The sequence below is a fragment of the Lactuca saligna genome, chromosome 2, assembly GCF_052625555.1.
Source record: "Lactuca saligna cultivar CGN05327 chromosome 2, ASM5262555v1, whole genome shotgun sequence".
In the NCBI taxonomy this organism is placed as follows: domain Eukaryota; kingdom Viridiplantae; phylum Streptophyta; class Magnoliopsida; order Asterales; family Asteraceae; genus Lactuca; species Lactuca saligna.
Window position 1 is genome coordinate 117,665,612 of NC_136418.1, and position 19,364 is coordinate 117,684,975.

Consider the following 19,364-nt stretch of genomic DNA (forward strand, 5'->3'; position numbering starts at 1 on the left):
AAACTAAACTTCAATTCTTATTGTGTTTTTTATAGTAAAATTTTAAATTTAGACTCAAATTTTTATTATGCTCTATAATTTATTCAATTCTCATACCCCACACTTAATTTATACAATATCCTTATTGTGTATATAAACAATTAAGCACAAAGTAAACAGAGAGAACAAGAAAAAACTCCCATTGGGTATGTAGTAGTGAAATGGAATTTTTAAATGTGGCATGCAACTGTGGACAACTTAACGGGATAAAAGAAATCCAACTATTCAAATCCAATAAACCGGTGTTGTGGTTCAAACTATTTTTTATTGGATCTATCATCCCGGTGTTAAAGAAACCGTCTGGTTCAATCCAGTTTAGAATTTGACATAAAATTAATCGTTGTTAAAACGCTCACGTCACCGATTCTCAGTCCAATCGGTTCGACCCATTATTTAAAATATTGCTTATATTGTAACAATGTGAAAGCTATTAAGTTCGACACCGTCTCCTTTTTTACTCTCCTTATACTTTGAGGTGTTGTCCTCCTTTTTCTCTCCTTATATTTATTTTGAGGTGTTGATCAGCCACCGAAGTCCTAAAAGTGATGGCAAAAACCGAATATTTGCTATATCTAAATAAATAATAATAATAATGTCGAATTATGAGGTATAATTACTAAAAAACTATTTTTAAAGCAATACAAAATTTTTAATTTAAATGGTTTATGATATTTTTCCAAAAATAATACTAATAAAAAAAATCCTATGAGTTTTGGCTTTAAGTTTTCTCTTATAGCTACCCTGTCCATACACCCCCACCCCACACCCACCCCATAAAAGTAAAAGAATAAATATAAAACTGCCCCATCCCAACCCAAGTCTCACAGCTACATATACATATCTCAAATAGTTTCCACATCAAAAACCATATTCCTCACGCCTCTATTCTTTCTCTCTCACTGCCCCCACACATACTTTTCTCACGTTCACAAACACACACATGTCCTTAACTCACTTCCCTTTTAACCTACCAGAGACACTCTGGTGGACACAGCAACAACACCCATACCCTATTATGGACTCCTCCCCCAAACCCCCCGTCTCTTCCACCGACCACCACCATCAACCACCCACCTCCACCTTCAATTTCGACATTAACAACCAATACCACCACCAACAACAATCCGACGAACAAGATTCCACCGACCACCTTTCTAAAGAACCCATGTTCGAGAAGCCATTAACTCCCAGCGACGTCGGAAAACTCAACCGCCTCGTCATTCCCAAACAATACGCCGAGAAATACTTCCCACTCGGCGGCACTGACTCTACCTCCGCCGCCGTAGACCAGCAGAAAGGCTTGTTGCTGAGTTTCGAGGATGAGACCGGAAAGCCGTGGCGTTTCCGCTACTCCTATTGGAACAGTAGTCAAAGCTACGTGTTGACAAAAGGGTGGAGTCGTTTCGTGAAAGAAAAACGTTTGGATGCGGGTGATGTTGTTTTATTTGAGCGCCATAGATTCGACTGCGACAGGCTGTTTATCGGGTGGAGAAGAAGGCCGGTGCAAGATAGTATAGCGGTGGCTCCGCCTGCAGCCGGCGGTGGTGGTCCTCAGATTAATGGGTGGACCACCGGAGTTGTCTATGATGGGCAGTATAATTATCCTTCCCACCACCTAACTCCATCTCTTCCTCATCCATACCAACCTGACTGTCTTCATGCAGGTAATTTATTTATAATTGTTTTTTTCTAAAAAAAAAATAATTAAAAATTTCTCATTTTTCCCAATTATGTTGTATGTATACGTGTGCATTTGGATATTAATTACAAATCGTCACACTTCCCCACCAAATTTTTTTGGAGTTCATCACATAATTACTGCCTCTTTTCAACAAAATTCCTCATTTGATTACATAAGTTCCAACATATTTAATGTTATCTTTTTTAGCCTAAAAATAACCTTTTTTTTATATTCTTAAAGAGACTAGAAATTTACATTATTCATGTTGACATATTCAAATCTCATGTTTATCTTTGAAACTCTATCTTTAAATGTTTTTCAATACTTTCTTTTTGTTTAAGATTGAAATCCTAGCTTCACGTATATAAGAGTAAAACATGAATCACAAGATGATAAAATATATATGTTTTCTAGTATATAAATAAATATTGATATAATAATAATGGAAATGCAGGAGGTATAAATTATAATGTGGAAAATAACCAAAGAGATATGGTGAGTAGTGGAAACCCAAGGAGGGTAAGACTGTTTGGTGTGAACCTTGAATGCCCAGATGAATCTGAGCCATCCACTCCAGATGGATCGAGCCATGGTGGCCAACCCCACTACCAATATTACGCAAATTCCAACGATCTCAATAATCACAATATGGTACGTTGCTTTTTTGCATATTTGTATATGCGTATTTTTATTATTTGTAATATGGTTATGAGTGTAACAATATATAACCCCAAATCCCAAATCGTTGATTAATAAATTAATTAAAAGATTTTTTTGCATCGATATATTATTTTAAAGTTGAAGTCTGTGAAAATCCAACCTGGTTAACTCTATTTTGGAAGGTTTTATATTAAATGATCACCAATAGATAAGTATTGGAATTTATTATCATATTATGTTCTCAAGAAATATTAAAGAAAATAATGTGGAAGGAAATCTTTTGTATCGTCTAAACATTTTGGTGGTTGAATGGGTAAACTAAACATTTTTGTGCTTTGAAAATTGGTGACCTTTTAATTGAGCAACTTGTCATTTTACATTTAGTCAGATAGATTAATAGTGAAGTACTATATTTTTCCACTTACATATTTATAAGAGTCAACATTTTTATATGTTTTTTAAATGGGATTTTATTTTCATTTTAAAACTACACAACTGTATTTGGTATAATGAAGCTTTGGGTTTTGTGTTTTATAAGAAGTATGGATCAACTAAAAATGTTATTTTAAAGTGTTGTGTTTGAATTAAATCTTTTAGTGTAAACTAATATTTAATTAGATGATTGAATTTAATCTTAAAATGTATTTATTTGGAAAGTGATACTCCATGGATGTTTTCTAGGAAAAAGTGTTCCATTTCTATATATAATTAAGTGGAAATATTTGGTAATGATTTTGCTGCCTCTTCTAAAGAAGCATATATTTTCTACACATTTAATTAATATATTTAGACTGGTCAAACTCTTAAATGTCATAAATAATAATATTTATTAACTGGAAATATGGTAATGTGCATGCATATTGCCATTGCAATAAACTGCCTAGCTAGCTTTACATCTATTAATATATGCAACTGGTGCTATCAAAAATCAGTTTTTAATCCTTTTTAATTAAGTAAAATTGGTATAAAGTTTAATTCCATTTCTGAATTTTCATATTTGAACTTTAATACTAAATAACAAACATAAATGGATCAACATATTTGAAGCATCTTTTATTATTATTATTATTATTATTATTATTATTATTATTATTATTATTATTATTATTATTTTATATATATATATATATATATATATATATATATATATATATATATATATATATATATATATTACGATTTTTCCTTAAATAAGTAAATTTATTTACATAATATACGTTCTTTCTTTTTCTAGAAGATTAAAATCAAGATATTAGTAGAGAAGACTAATATCCATGTATTTAATACTCACATCACATGCCAAAAAATTTTAAAATAGTGTGAAGGCAAAAAATAATAATAATAATAATAAAGAAAAAGATGAAGAAGCAGAAGAAAAAAAGAAATTTCTAGCCGCATGACAAAGATTTGAAATGGAAGTGAGAGAGTGTGGTCCGATATTTTGACTTTAGTTACACATCAAATGAAAATAGAACTGGACCAAAATACAACTTTTTTTAGTTGCATTCTAACAAGCTTTTAAGTCTTACATAGAATTTAAGATTCTTCGTAAATTATTAGATATGTCCGTATAAAGTATGATATGTGTTCATTTGTATATTAGTTAAAGAAAAATAATATATATGTATACAATCTTCAAATTTACGTAGTTTTGATATATTTTGTAAAACAATAAGGTAAGTGTTCTTTCGGTTTAACCAAAAGTTCTTATTCATAAAAAAATAACTTATCAGCTTATTATGTTTTTATATTGTATTAGTTAATTTAAATATATGTTTTTTCCATAAAATATGTTTTAAAACATAAAAAATTGAAGTTGTTATTATTATTATTATTATTATTATTATTATTATTATTATTATTAAATAAGCAATACCAAAGCCATCTTACTTATATCTTCTCTTCATTAATTGTGTCCCATATTTTCTCTTCATTAATCGTGTCTCCATTTGTGAATTTATATACATGTGTGTTTATTTATTTTCTCAAAAGAAAAAAATATATATAATAAATAATGTTCATTTGTAAGTCTTGAACTTAACCAAAGTTATCTTCTAGCATTGTTCAATAGAAACCCTTACTCCCTTAGCATAGTACTATATTAATGATATTTTCCATGCATATAATCACTCTTGTATGTTATATTTATACAAGCATTAACACACATAAATAAGTTGTGTTTTCTCTTTTCATGATATTATTTAAAGCTAGAGATATTATTAGTATTGTTACATTATTAAACTAATCGTGGGTAGTACTGTGTGTATGTAACAGAACATCAATTTCAGCCAGATGAGGTACCACCAACACCAAGGATAAGATCTGAGGAATGTGACATGTATTGGATTTCTCAATTTTGTCAACAAACACCAATTATTTTCCATTGGATTCCGCCCAACTATTTGGAAGACCAAATCCCATGTTTTCATATAATCCTAACACTAAAATCCCCTCAAAAAATATTTAGTACATAAAAAATCCACCCAAAAAAATATATAGACCAATTACGTAACCCCACAAGATAGCCAGGAATCGAAAATATCTATTGAAAAAACGCAAAAGAAAAGAAAAAGGGAAAAGGGAAAATGATTATTAAGGGTAGAAAGGGAAATAGAGGGGGCCCATTTAGGTAATTGGGCAACTGTTGTGATTCGGTATGATAGATTTTTGCTGTTTAGTATAGTAGTAGTACTTGGTGATAGTACTAATCTGCCCTCTGATGCTGCTCTCCTGCTCCAACAGTATGAATGAAACCAATGCTACTAACTTCCATTTGCTTTTTAATTTCTTAATGTAATTTGTGTACCATTTCTAATTTTTATTTTTAGTTGTTTTTTCATTATGTAAAAGTCTTCTTTCTATTATAATTATTTTCCTATATATATACACCAAGAATTTCAAAAAGTAGATGCATGTAAATCAATCTTAATTAGAAGAGGATATCATGCAAAAGTGAAATAATAAAAAAACTTGAAAAACATGTATAAATATCATAAAGTAGATGCATATTAATCATCTTGATTAGAAAAGGATATTATGCAAAAGTAAAATAATCAAAAAAACTTGAAAAACATGTGTAAATATCATAAGAAAATGACATTATGGTTTGAGGTATTGATGAGATGAAATAAATATTCATATGTATTCATGTATGATCGGATTTACATACAAGTAATATACAATCAAGTATGTAATATCTTTTTAATAATGGGTTTTCAATCCAACATCAAGATTTATTTTTTATCCAAGTACAGTGTTAAATATCTCCCCCGCCCAATTCCACATCTTAATTGGTTTTTGGCATTTGTGAATAAAAAATTACAAAATTGGAAATTTTTACTAGTTCTTTCGCATATAATTTGTGTGAGTTGTATGTGGATAAGCTTGTTTATAATCTGAATTATTTTATAAGCTTATTGCAATTTAATGTTCTATGATACAAACTTAGTTAATTATAGTTTATAAACTAGTTTTTGATAAGTTATTTGAAATAGGATATTTAGTTAGTTATAAGTTAAAAGTTACATTTTCAGCTAAGACGTAAAACACAACTAGAATGTTACTTTTTTCTTTTTTTATAGTTATATCCCTTCGATTGAAAATGTTATAATTTATTGTTCATCTTACTAAATTTGAGAAAATTGTAGTGATTGTACTTATAGTTTGGTAACTTAATTGGGTACTCTGCCATGAGTTTAAAAACGGCTTAATGTCGTTGTAATCAAACTAGCTATTTGATGTCTCCTCATTTTTTTGTACTTATTAGATTCGTAAAATTTTATTTTACCTACTAAAAGGGGAAACACTCCATTTGATCCAAGTTTCACGGTATTGGGTCCATCAGCTCTTATTATTTTTTTAAAAATTAAAAATTAATAATTAGTCTACATGTATTTTTATTTATTAAATTTTATTAGGTAAGTGTTTCTCTCGGAGTAAAAGATTTTTCTCTTCAGCCCTAGTAACAAAATCGTGTTCCACCTCCCCATAATTGGTTTTTCTTTAGGCTATGGGTAGTCGTACCGAGGGGTGTTGCGGCCACCTCCCCCCCCCCCCCCCCTACACACACACACACCTCATCTTCTCCCTCTGTCGAATAGAGAGAGACTCAAATAGTTGTCACCGAAGAGAGAGGAAACTCCTCCACCTCAGCCACCTCCCCTTCCACCTCAGCCACCTTTCTCTTCCACCTCATATTTGATGAGGCTCCATCTTCCCTACTCCGTGGAGCCTTATGAACGAACAAGCAATCAAACATTTGTTCCTACTCTATTTGATCATATGACACATGTAGGTTTTCTATTTGATACTTTTAATGTTGACATCAAGGAATATCCACCTCTAAATTCTAAAGAAAGGTACATAATGTTGGTGATTTGTTTCATTAAAGTACATTGTTATTTATAGGCGAAGCCCCTGAATCAACGGGGGTTCGAGGCAGTGCCTCTAGAAGTGGGATCAAAGGGGTAGAGCCCCTGTAGCTGGGGTCGAGTTGCTAGGTCAGCTTGGAAATTTTATCTCTTTGTTAAAAATGCAATCCGAATTCTTGAAAATTGATCCGTTTTTTTACTTTGTCTAAACTCTAATTGAAAACTCGGTTTTGTGTCAGTTTATAATTGTTGGAAACTGTCTTGTGACGGTTTGAACAGTTTTGGGACATAGAAAAATGTTTTGTGATAGTTTTTAGACAAATGAGGTATATAACCATTTTGTGTCATTATTTTTTGGTACATACGAAAATCATATCATCTCATTCTCTATTCTTGCATCTCATATTCTGAGTCTTTTCAAATTGTTAATTTCGAAAGTACCACCAAAATACTTCAATTTGAGTGTGTCATCACGATTCTCAGAATTCCATGTGCTCTCATACCTTAAATCTCTAACTCATAAAATGTTTATAACATCTAATGTGATGGTTCTCCCTTCTATACATACAAGGGCATCACCTCCTGGGATGTGGATGTTCTACTATTATGTCTAAAGGTTCACACCAAAACCTAATATTCAATTCCAAACCAATATGATCCAAAATCTAAATCCAATCAAAACTAGATTTTTACTAACCGGATTAGATAATATGATCCATTGGATTATAAATGGATCAGAATTCTATACGTAAGACAGATTTATCCGTAGATTATAAATAGTGGTGACATAAAATACCAAAAAGGAAAATTCGCATGAAGATTAGCTAAATTATGAATGAAATATGCTAACATAAACTATAAAAAGAAGTAAGTAAAATGAAACTATCAAGCATCTCAAAAGGAGATCAATCAATGTTGGCGTGATAATTGTTGTACGAAAAATCTACTAACAGAAGATACGTATCCCAACTACCGTCGAAATCCATAACGCAAGTGCGTACCATATCCTCCAATGTTTGGATGGTTTGCTCATTTTGACCATCTATATGCGGGTGAAAAGTCGTGCTGAAGTGCAGACGAGTACCCAACTCTTCGTGAAATCTCTTCCATAACCTAGAACTAAAAAAAAGAACATCCCTATCCGAGACCATAGAAACTAGCACCCCATGGTGTGCCATAACCTCCCGAATGTAGATGTCTTCCAACTTATCCGCAGGGATATTCTCCTGGATCGGGATAAAATGCGCACACTTGGCCAATCGATCCACGGTGACCAATATTGAATCCATTTTGTATGCCCCGGGGCAATTTAGTGACCTATATCATAATCTCTTCCCATTTCCAAAAGGGAATATCCAACGACTCCAATTTTCTGTGGGATCGTTGATGCTCGGCCTTGACTTTCCTGCAAGTCAATTACCTCTCCACATTCCCGCTTCATACATGGCCACTAATAATCAGGTCAGAGATATTTATACATCTTTTTCGCTCCGGGATGAATAGATAATCTCGACTTGTGCGCCTCTTCCATCAAAATATGTCATGCACCACCCTAGTACGAAACTCATGTTGGATTAGGTGTCTAAGTTCATAACTATTTCTAGAATGTACTTGACCCGGTTGGCTTGGTCCATTTAGGTTGAATGGCATTGCAACACTTAGATAGACTAAATGAGAGAAATGACACTTAAGGTTTATTATATATTATAAGTTCTAATATATTAATAATATTATTTAATTAGTATTGTTCAAGAATTAATTTAGTATTAATTTGATGATCAGAAGGAGACTAATTAAATATATGGGGTTGATTGTGTAAATCAGCCATTCTTTTATAGTAGGCTAATTATTCATGGTTTATTGAATTGGGCTAAAAACTATAAGGTGCTCCATGGATAGTCCATGGAGGTTCTAAACCCATGGATCATGGAATGTGGAAAGCCATGTCAATTAGGGTTTACATGTTGTAACCCTAGAGGTGTAATTGGTACGGTACCAATTTATTTTTCTCTAAACCGTGTGTCGTACCAACTATAATTGGCATAAAAAATTTGCTACCGATACCGTACCAAGTATACTTGGTACCAATTTATTTGGCTACCAACAAGGTTGGTTGGTACAAATTGGTAATGGTATATACCAACTTCTTTTAATTTCTACTGTAAGATTTAAAAATAAGCAACGACATCGGGATTTTGATGTGTAGTATAGAAATTAGTTACGTAGTTCTCTTAGTTTACAAAAGAATTCTACTAACGTAACGGTGAAGTAACATTTTAATATTGTGCTTTAACGTGGTAATAACTATTGACTAATACGACCAAATGAATAATATAATATTATTAAAACTGTAAACACTAAATACAATTAACAGTTGAAATATATATATATATATATATATATATATATATATATATATATATATATATATATATATATATATATATATATATAATGAATTGGTTGGTACAGTATTACCATAGTATTCCAATTTTTATACCATTATCGTACCAACATTGATCAATTGGTACAGTACTACCAACCAAACTTGTTGGCTACCAAATATATTGGCTACCAAGTTTCTTGATTCAGTTGGTAACATGTTGGTTGATTTTCCATGGTACAATTTTGTCAGCCCTATTTAACCCTACTTGTGACACAACTATAAAAGGACCCCATGGCTAGAAAAATCGGCACCAAAAGAAAGAACAAGAGGGCTAGCTGATTTTGAGTGTTAGTGAACTTCTCTCAAGGTTATTCCAAGAGTTGTAGTGTTGTGTGTGACATTTGAGGCATCGCACTTAAGGTGCTAGGCTCATAAGTTTCTTAAGGAATCCAAGCAACAAAAAGGTATGTTCTTCTACTAGCTTTTATGTTTCAAGGTTTCCCATGCCATGCTAGTTAGGTTAAGAACCTTGGAAAATCAAATTTGCATGTATCTTAGTAAAACATAGATCCAAGGTTTCTAGGGTTGCAAGTACACCTTATGAGTGTTAGAATGCTCAAAACCCTTCAGTGGTATCAGAGCCTAGGCTTGTTTTCTTGATACTTGATGCAAATTGTTGAAAAAAGCTCAAGATTTCTGCATTCTGTTGAGTGAACTCTCCGAGTCCATGGGGGGACTCGACGAGTCCATGTATAAATTCATCCTACTCGTCGAATAGGTTCCTGCACTTGACAAGTAGGAGGCCCTGAATGCAGATTTTCGAGTTTTGCAGCTAGAAATGGTCTACAAACATTACCCTAAACTATTTTGGTCTTATAAAACTTGTATTAGATGGTGTAATGGTTATGCTAATTCATTTTCAATAGCTATTATCAAAATTTCAAGTCTTGTATGTGTTATTTATGATTCTTGAAATTGTTGATATGAATGTTCATGAACTTATGAGTATGGTAGATCATAGGAATTATTTTGTTAGTTTAATTCTTGATCTTGATGTATTTTAATGGAATCAATAATTTGTTCACAAGTTATGGATTACCAAAAGTCTTTCTTTTAAAGTCCACTAATAAACACATAGGTTACATAAAATGAAAAGTCTCTCATTTTAATAAACCATTAACTCATAAGTTATGAAAGACGAAAAGTTTTGAAAGTTAAAAAACTTGCCCTCAAGTTTTGGAACATGTAAAGTCACTTTAAAAAACTTTAGTTCAAACCCCTAGAATTTTGAAAGTTAAAATTCAACCCTTATACTTTATAATATTATAAGTTAATATATATATATATATATATATATATATATATATATATATATATATATATATATATATATATATATATATATATATATATGTATGTATGTATAAGAACAAGTCATTTTACCGTTAGTAGGCCTCATTCACGAAGCCGGTCTATAAGGGGGTATAAGGTTGTTGCCTATAAAATGATAGCTTAATGGGTGTCCACTCTCACCCACCACTTCCTTGACTGGTGGAGGGTCGTTATCCATACAGGTAGGACAATGACTTTAATCATCATTAAAAGTATGATGGTTATAAAGTAACTGAATGTTTTTATAAATTTCCAATCGTAGTTACTTTAGGAAAATGTGAATTTGGTGTTAACCCATGAAATTACACTTTGCACTTTGCTTAAGTCATTAGTGGAGCGTGTGTGGTTAACTGACACACTAACTTGGACTTAACAAGGTAGGCAAAGGGTGTCTTAAGGTTTATCATAGATCGGTGAAGCACGTGTGGTTAACCGGCACATTGGTTAGGTGATAAACATGAAGAGTACCAAGTAATATGCATGGTTAATTCACACCTTGTTCTGTGATCCTTGGCATCCCAGTCACAAAACTTGAAGGCAACACTCGAGATTGAAACATGTCATTGAAAAACACAATGAATCTCAAAAGAATCTAGGAGTTTCACAACCAATTAAAACCTAATAATACATTTTGTTTTTCATTGTGGAAATTGGTGACTCGTCATTCACCTACCTTCAAATATTTTATAGCTTGGATTACGAAATCCCTCTTCTAAGTTATAAAGTATTGTGTTGGGTCCTAGCCTTCATATTACATTTGGGTGTCTTATTAAGGACTATCTTTATATCTAATCTAAACTTGTCCTTCTTTCTTTTCAGATGTCTTCCAATAATGTTGCTTCTAGCTCAAACCCTACCAGATCCTTCTCTCTCATGAACCGTTGTGGGAGAGTCATCTTCGATGGTTCCAACTTTATGGATTGGATCCGAAACATCAGGATGGTCACTCGTTACAAGGACAAGGAATATGTCATCGACAAGGAGCTTAAGGAAATTGATGAGTCGTCTACTACACCTAAGGAGATTTCTGAATTCCATACATATGAGAGAGATGCCACTAAAGTGGCATGTATCATGTTGGCCACAATGACAGTTGAGTTCCAAAAGTCCTATGAGGACTTCTACCCTTTTGAGATGCATCAACACTTAATGAACTGCTACCATCAGAGTGCTCGTCAAGAGCCATATGAAATCATCTCCTCCATGATAACAACCTGAATGAAGGATGGTGAACCCATCATGGGCCACATGCAGAAAATGCAAAGGTATGTGGACCGTTTGCTGAAACTGAATGTGAACTTCCCCGAGGAGTTGGCAATTGACATCTTTTTGCACTCCTTACCTTCGTGTTATCATCAATTCCGAATGAAATATCACATAAACAAAGAGGAAGTTACACTCAGCAAACTTCAAGGACTTTTGAAGACTACGGAAAGTGGTCTTAAAGGTAAGTTGGTTGTTACTACTCCTACTCCTACCGCAGCCCATGTCTTGGTAATCGGGAAAGGTAAAGGAAAAAACAGGAAGAGCCCTTCGAAGGGTACCAAGGGAAAGTCCCTTGATGGCTCCTCTTCAAGTAGAACCAAAAGAGGTTCTTTCACTCCTTCTGCCAACCCTAAAGAGGCTAAATGCTTCTATTTCCATGAAAAGGCGCACTAAAAGTGAAACTGCCCAAAGTACCTGCAAGATGTTAAGAATGGAAAGTAAAACCCAACCATGCAGGTATATACACTATATTGTCTAATAACTCACCCCATTCTAATTCTTGAGTCCTTGATACTGGTTGTGGTATTCACATATGTTTTGATTTGCAGGGACTCAGAAAAAGTGAGAATGTGGAGCATGGGAAGATAAACTTAATCATGGGGAATAGGAAAGCTTCACCTGTCACCAAGATTGGAGATTATTCTTTGTTGCTAAGTAGTGGGTTAACATTAGATTTGAATAAATGTTATTACTCATCTGAAATGGCGAGAAATATTATTTCCTTTCATGGTTTGCACAAACAAGGGTTTAACTTTTCATTTGATAATGAATGTGGTGGTATTAATGCTTTATTTAATAATGTTATTTATTTTAAAGCATTACCTTGTGATGGTGTGTATGAAACTGTGTCGGTTGTTGATAACCTAGGAACTAATGTGTTGTGTATTGATTCTTCCACTAGCTTGGATAAAGCATCATTATGGCATTGTCGTCTTGGACATGTAAGCAAGAAACGCATAGGAAAACTCCAAAAGGATGGAGTCTTGGAGTCATTTGACCTAAATTCGGATGATAGTTGAGAATCTTGTTTGCTTGGGAAAATGACAAAGTCACCCTTCACTGGTTCTTGTGCTAGGGATGAGGGTTTGTTGGATCTCACACATATTTATGTGTGTGGACCCTTCAGAACCTCCATAAGGGATGCTAACCGCTTTTATGTGAATTTTACTAATGATTTTAGTAGATATGGATACGTCTACTAAATCAAGCATAAGTCAAAAACCTTTGAAAAATTGAAGGAGTTTGAACAGGAAGTGGAGAATCAGTTGGACATGAACATTAAGATGCTTTGATCCGATCGAAGTGGTTAGTATCATAGTACAGAGTTCCTTGACTATCTTAAGGAATGTGGGATTGTCTCACAACTGACACCTCCCAGGACACCATAGCTCAATGGTGTGGATGAAAGGTGTAATCGAACCTTGTTGGACATGGTTCGTTCCATGATGAGTCAAGCTTCGCTACCAATCTCATTTTGGGGGTATGCCTTAGAGACTGTCACCCATATTCTTAATCTAGTCCCTACCAAAAAGGTTGCCAAAACACTTCACGAGATGTGGACTGGAAAAGTTCCTAATCTGGACCACATCAAGATTTGGGGTTGTGAGGCTTTCGTGAGGCACGAGACTCACGATAAGCTCAAACCTCGAACTAAGAGGTGTATTTTCATTGGCTACCCACAGAAATCCTTTGGTTATCTCTTCTACAGACCTAGTGATAATGTGGTCTTTGTAGAAAGGAGAGGGGTTTTTCACGAGAGAGAGTTCATAAGCCAAGGAAATAGTGGAAGGCAAATTGACCTTGAAGAAATTCAAGGGTCAAGTGGTGAAGGAACTTCAAACCCTAGCAATCAACCTGAGGAGGAAACTCCTGTTGATCCGACAGATGAGTTTGTACCTCTGAGGCATTCCATGAGAGTTAGGAATACACCTGAGCATTAATATGGTTTCCATATTACTGCAGAAGGTGATACACTTATCAATGATAATACACTAGTAAGTCTGGATGAATCTAGCAGTTACACGGAAGCCATGGTAGGCCCTGAGGCTGCCAAATGGAAAGAGGCTATGGACAAAGAGATATAGTCTATGTATAACAATCAAGTTTGGAACTTGGTTGACAATGTACCAGGTCGTAAGACAGTCGGGTGCAAATGGATATTCAAGAAGAAGATCGACATGGATGATAATGTACACACTTATAAGGCGCGACTGGTTGCAAAGGGATTTTCTCAAACTTCGGGAGTTGATTATGATGAGACCTTTTCACCAGTAGCGAAGATTAAGTCTATTTGGGTTATTCTAGCCATTGCTGCATTTCATGGCTATGAAATATCACAAATGGATGTCAAAACCGCTTTCCTTAATGGAAAGTTAGTTGAGGACGTTTACATGAGTCAACATGAGGGTTTTGTCAGCACAGAGTACCCTAATAGAGTGTGTAATCTTGATAAATCCATCTATGGATTGAAACAAGAACCTCGTAGATGGAATCTTTGTTTCAATGAGAAAGTCAAAGAGTTTGGCTTTTCGAGGAGCGAAGATGAATCTTATGTATATGTCAAGGTTAATGGGAGTCTAGTTAGCTTTTTGGTATTGTATGTGGATGACATACTACTCATAGGAAATTACATCCCAACTCTGCAGGAAGTGAAGTCTTGGCTTGGGAAGTATTTTGCTATGAAGGACCTTAGAGAAGCTGCCTATATCCTAGGGATAAGGATTTTGAGAGACAGGAGTAACAAACTAATTGGACTTAGTCAGAGTACCTACTTAGATAAGGTGTTGAATAGGTTCAGCATGCATAATTCCAAGAAAGGAGAGTTATCGATCCAGAGTAATGCCAAATTGAGTAAGACTTAGAGTCCGAGTACAGAGGCTAAGATATCAGAGATGATTCGAGTACCGTATGCTTCTATTGTAGGCTCGATCATATATGTTATGAATTGTACTCGTCTTGATGTGGACTTTACGTTGAGCATGGTCAGTAGATAACAGGGGAACCCTATCAAGGCTCACTAGACTTCGGTAAAGAACATTCTCAAGTAACTGCGGAGGACTAAGGATTGGGTCCTTACCCTCGGTGGGAGTGATGACTTCAGAGTAGTGGGGTATAGCGATGCTAGCTTCCAGATTGATAGGGATAATTTCCACCTCTCAGTCAGTCTAGGTCATTACCTTAAACGGAGGAGCAATTAATTGGAAAATTTCTAAGCAAGAGACAGTGGTTGATTCAACTTGCGAATTAGAGAATATAGCGGCAAGCGATGCATCAAAGGAGGCTATATGGTTGAAGAAATTCATTGGAGACCTTGGATTTGTACTGGTTATAAAGGAGCCTATAGAGATTTTCTGAGATAGTGAAAGTGAAGTTTCCTTAGCCAAGGAACCAAGGGGTCACAGAAGATCCAGATACATCGACTAAAATACCATTTCATCAGACATCGAATAGAAGAAGGAATCCTCGTGGAAAAGAGGGTATCATCGGATGAGAACCCATCAGATCTCCTCACGAAGGGACTGGGTAGGGTTAAGCATCTCCAGCATGCGAGGCGCATACGGCTGAAGAATGATGTTAGTTTTAGTAATTAGATAGCTTTGAAATTTGTAAAGTGTAATTGACATTTGATGATAAATAAAAGTTGTTGTTTATTTATAAGTAAAGTGTTGTTATCTTCTGTCAATCGTTTACTATCATTTCATTTTTGCATGTTTTGACTTACAGAATAATTATGTTATGATATATCATATTATTCAAATTCTCCACAGTCGGTCATATGTTAGAAGTAGATATGAATCAAGATTGTCATGAAGTTAGCTTGTAGATGTCTAAGATGTTATACATAGCAAGAGTTGCTACAACACTCATGAGTGCACATAAGTTCTGAGTATTGGATTCAACCCACGTTCACTTGTATCACTTCATGGAATTTATCTCGAGTGATCGTGAGACGATAATATCATATATGTCTTCAAACCTAGAGATATGAGTTGTTTACTATGAGTTGGTTATACATTGATTGTACGAAAACGCATTGGTAACTCGATGTTATAATACGTGCCTTTGTGCATGATTCAACAAGTAGTAGAACAAGCATATGAGTCAAATTTTATCTGTTCCTTCTTGGGTTAGAAGTGACATCTGTGCCCCTTAATGATTTTGTGTTGACCTATGTACCGGGCCCAGTCATAACTAAATTGATGTGTTCGATGAAGTTTTATGTCAAACAAATAGGAAATCGGGAAACAAACTGTTGGACAATAAGTAGCACAATGTTCCATGTATTTGACCGGCTGATATCTAGAATAGAGGATTATATGATCACCTATCTTAAATGGCATATCATCATAATCTCAGTCCTACGAGACCTTGAAAGAGCTACGATTGCTGATCGGTTCTTGAATTCATTCTTGCAGTTATAGTTATTAGACTTATCCAAGTGAGAGACTGTTGGATTAGGTGTCTAAGTTCATAACTATTTCTGGAATGTACTTGACCCGGTTGGCATGGTCCATTTGGGTTGCATGGCATTGCGACACTTGGATATACTAAATGAGAGAATGACACTTAAGGTTTATTAATATATTATAAATTTAAATATATTAATAATATTATTTAGTTAGTATTGATCAAGAATTATTTTAGTATTAATTTTGTGATCAAAAGGAGACTAATTAAATATATGGAGTTGATTGTGTAAATCATCCATTCTTTTATAGTGGGCTAATGATCCATGGCTTATTGAATTAGGCTAAAATCCATAAGGTGCTCCATGGATAGTCCATGGAGGTTATAGCCCCATGGATCATGGAATGTGGAAATCCATGTCAATTAGGGTTTACATGTTGTAACCCTACTTGTGACACAACTATAAAAGGACCCCATGGCTAGCAAAATCGGCACCAAAAGAAAGAATAGGATGGATAGCCGATTTTGAGTGTTAGTGAACTTCTCTCAAGGTTATTCCAAGAGTTGTGGTGTTTTGTGAGACATTTGAGGCCTCACACTTGAGGTGCTAGGCTCACAAGGTTCTTAAGGAATCCAAGCAACAAAAAGGTATGTTCTTCTACTAGATTTTATGTTTCAAAGTTCCCCATGTCATGCTAGTTAGGTTAAGAACCTTGGAAAATCAAATTTGCATGTATCTTAGTAAAACATAGATCCAATGTTTCTAGGGTTGCATGTACACCTTAGGAGTGTTAGAATGCTCAAAACCCTTCAACCCACACCCTCTGATGAAGGGTCAATAACCCCCTACTATCATAATCGAAGGAATCCACCTGTCCTACAATGTGCCTACTTTTTCGGTGCTCTTCCCTCATAGCCTCAATATAAGCCTCTTGATTATGCTCTAATAATAGGATAATCACCGTCATCCTCAAACGTAAATCCTTGATCGGATCCCCGACTGCCTTACGATTGAGAGCATCGGCGACCGCGTTTGCCTTCCCCGTGTGATAAAGGATCTTACAATCATAATTCTTCACCAAATCCAACCATCTATGATGCCTCATGTTCAGATTTGTTTGATCCATCAAATACCTCAGGCTCTTGTGATCTGTGTAGACAGTACATCGGTCCCCATAGAGGTAATGTCTCCAAATCTTGAGGTCAAACACCACAGCCCCCAACTCCAAATCATGTGTAGGGTAGTTGGCCTCATGAGGCTTTAACTGACTTGAAGCGTACGTAATCACATAACCCCGCTGCATCGACACTGCACCTAAACCTGTGATTGAAGCATCACAATATACCACAAAGTCCTTAACACTCTATGGCAGGGTCAGAATCGGTGCCTCGCACAATTTCTTTCTCAAGGTCTCAAAAGTTGTCTGTTGTTCAGGCCCCCAAGGAAATGTGACAGTCTTCTTTGTCAGCCTGGTCAAGGGAACCGCCATCTTGGAGAAATCCTGAATAAATCTCCGATAGTAACCTGCCAATCCAAGGAAACTCCAAATCTCAAATGAAGACCTTAGAACCTCCCACCACATCACCGCCTCAATCTTGGTCGGATCGACCAGAATGTCGCTCTGGTTGACAAGGTGTCCAAAAAACTACATCTCACGCAACCGAAACTCGCACTTGGAGAACTTCACATATAGTCTCTCCTTACTTAGAGTCTCTAATACCTCCCTCATATGCTCCTCATGTTGCTTCTGGGTCATGGAATAGACCATGATGTCATTAATAAACACTATCACAGACTGATTTAACATGGACATGCATACGCGATTCATGAGATCCATGAATGTGGTTGGAGCATTGGTGAGCCCAAAAGGCATCACCACAAACTTGTAATGACCATAACGTGTCCGAAAGGCCATCTTTTGCATATCATCCTCTCTGGCCCTCATATGGTGAAAACCCGAACGCAATTCGATCTTCGAGAACCATGATGGGCCTTGAAGTTGATCAAATAAATCGTTGATCCTCGGGAGTGGGTAACGTTCTTCACTGTTAGCTTATTCAGCTCCCGATAGTCAATACACATCTGATGTATCCCACCATTTTTCTTCACAAATAAGATTGGTGCTCCCCATGGTGAACTACTCGGTCGAATAAATCCCTTGTCTAGCAGTTTCTGCAGTTGCGTAGACAACTACTGCATCTCTGGAGGTGCCAACCGATAAGGTGTTTTGGGTATCGAAGCCGCACCTGGAACCAAGTCAATTTGAAACTCCACCAACCTCTCCGGAGGCACTCCCAGCAAATCCTCCGGGTATTCCCGAACATTGGTACATCATCAATTCTCTTTACCCTTCTCTCGGGCATCCATAACAAAGGCCACAAACCCAGAACATCCCTGCTGAAGATAACACCTGGACTTGGCTTCCGAACAAAGAGTCGTCCCACGCTGAGCACCCTCATCGTGTATCACCAACTCTCCCCCACTTGGGGTCCGAACACATACCAACTGAAGCCCATCATTGCTCCATTGGGGCTCAACCAATCCATCCTAACAATGACCTTGCTCTCGCACAGGGGAATCGAAACCAAATAAATCAGATACTACTCACTGACTAACTCTAAAGTGGATCCCCTGTGAACCCTTCACATCGGACGGTCATCATCAATCTAAACCTCTAGTGGATAATCCAACTCTCCCTGAACATTATCAAACCTATTGTTAAGTGTAAGATATACAAAATATCTGGTATCCCCCGAATTGAACAAGACCAATGCAGGAATACCGTTCAGAAGGAACGAACCAGTGACCATATCGGGTGCTGCACGAGCCTCTTTGTTTGTCAGTTGAAATGCCCTTCTCCAAACAAATGGCGCCTCTACATTGCCCCGACGGCCATCAATGATCCTTAGAGTCATTGGAGCAGGTGTTGCTACTGGTCCTCCTAATGCTAAAGTCAGGCAACTAGCCTTCTTGTAGCCCTATGACTATAATGGAAGCAAATCAGATCTGATGTTTGGGTGGTGGTGGTAGTAACAGTGCAATCCCTGCTGAAATTCCCCGTCTTGTTTCACTTGTAGCATCCCGAACCACCCGCTCTGCAGACTCCATCATGCGCCCTATCGTACTTGACATAGCGACTCCAACCTTGTTGGCCCTTCGATC

The 19,364-nt window shown here is 35.8% G+C and overlaps 1 protein-coding gene across 1 annotated transcript; it reads left to right on the forward strand.

Annotated features, from left to right (window-relative positions):
• The first annotated feature begins 888 nt into the window (after positions 1-888).
• Positions 889-5,219, forward strand: ABS2 (AP2/B3-like transcriptional factor family protein). Its single transcript, XM_078979944.1, has 3 exons — positions 889-1,703; positions 2,175-2,371; positions 4,655-5,219. The coding sequence occupies exons 1-3, from the start codon at positions 980-982 to the stop codon at positions 4,697-4,699; spliced, it is 966 nt and encodes a 321-aa protein (XP_078836070.1). The 5' UTR covers positions 889-979; the 3' UTR covers positions 4,700-5,219.
• The last annotated feature ends 14,145 nt before the right edge of the window (positions 5,220-19,364 follow it).

Excerpts from the sequence above, each read along its gene's own strand:
- ABS2 (XM_078979944.1), top strand. The coding sequence starts at position 980 with ATGTCCTTAACTCACTTCCCTTTTAACCTACCAGAGACACTCTGGTGG. Across the intron at positions 1,704-2,174 it reads ACCTGACTGTCTTCATGCAG|GAGGTATAAATTATAATGTG; the intron begins GTAATTTATTTA and ends ATGGAAATGCAG. Across the intron at positions 2,372-4,654 it reads ATCTCAATAATCACAATATG|AACATCAATTTCAGCCAGAT; the intron begins GTACGTTGCTTT and ends TGTATGTAACAG.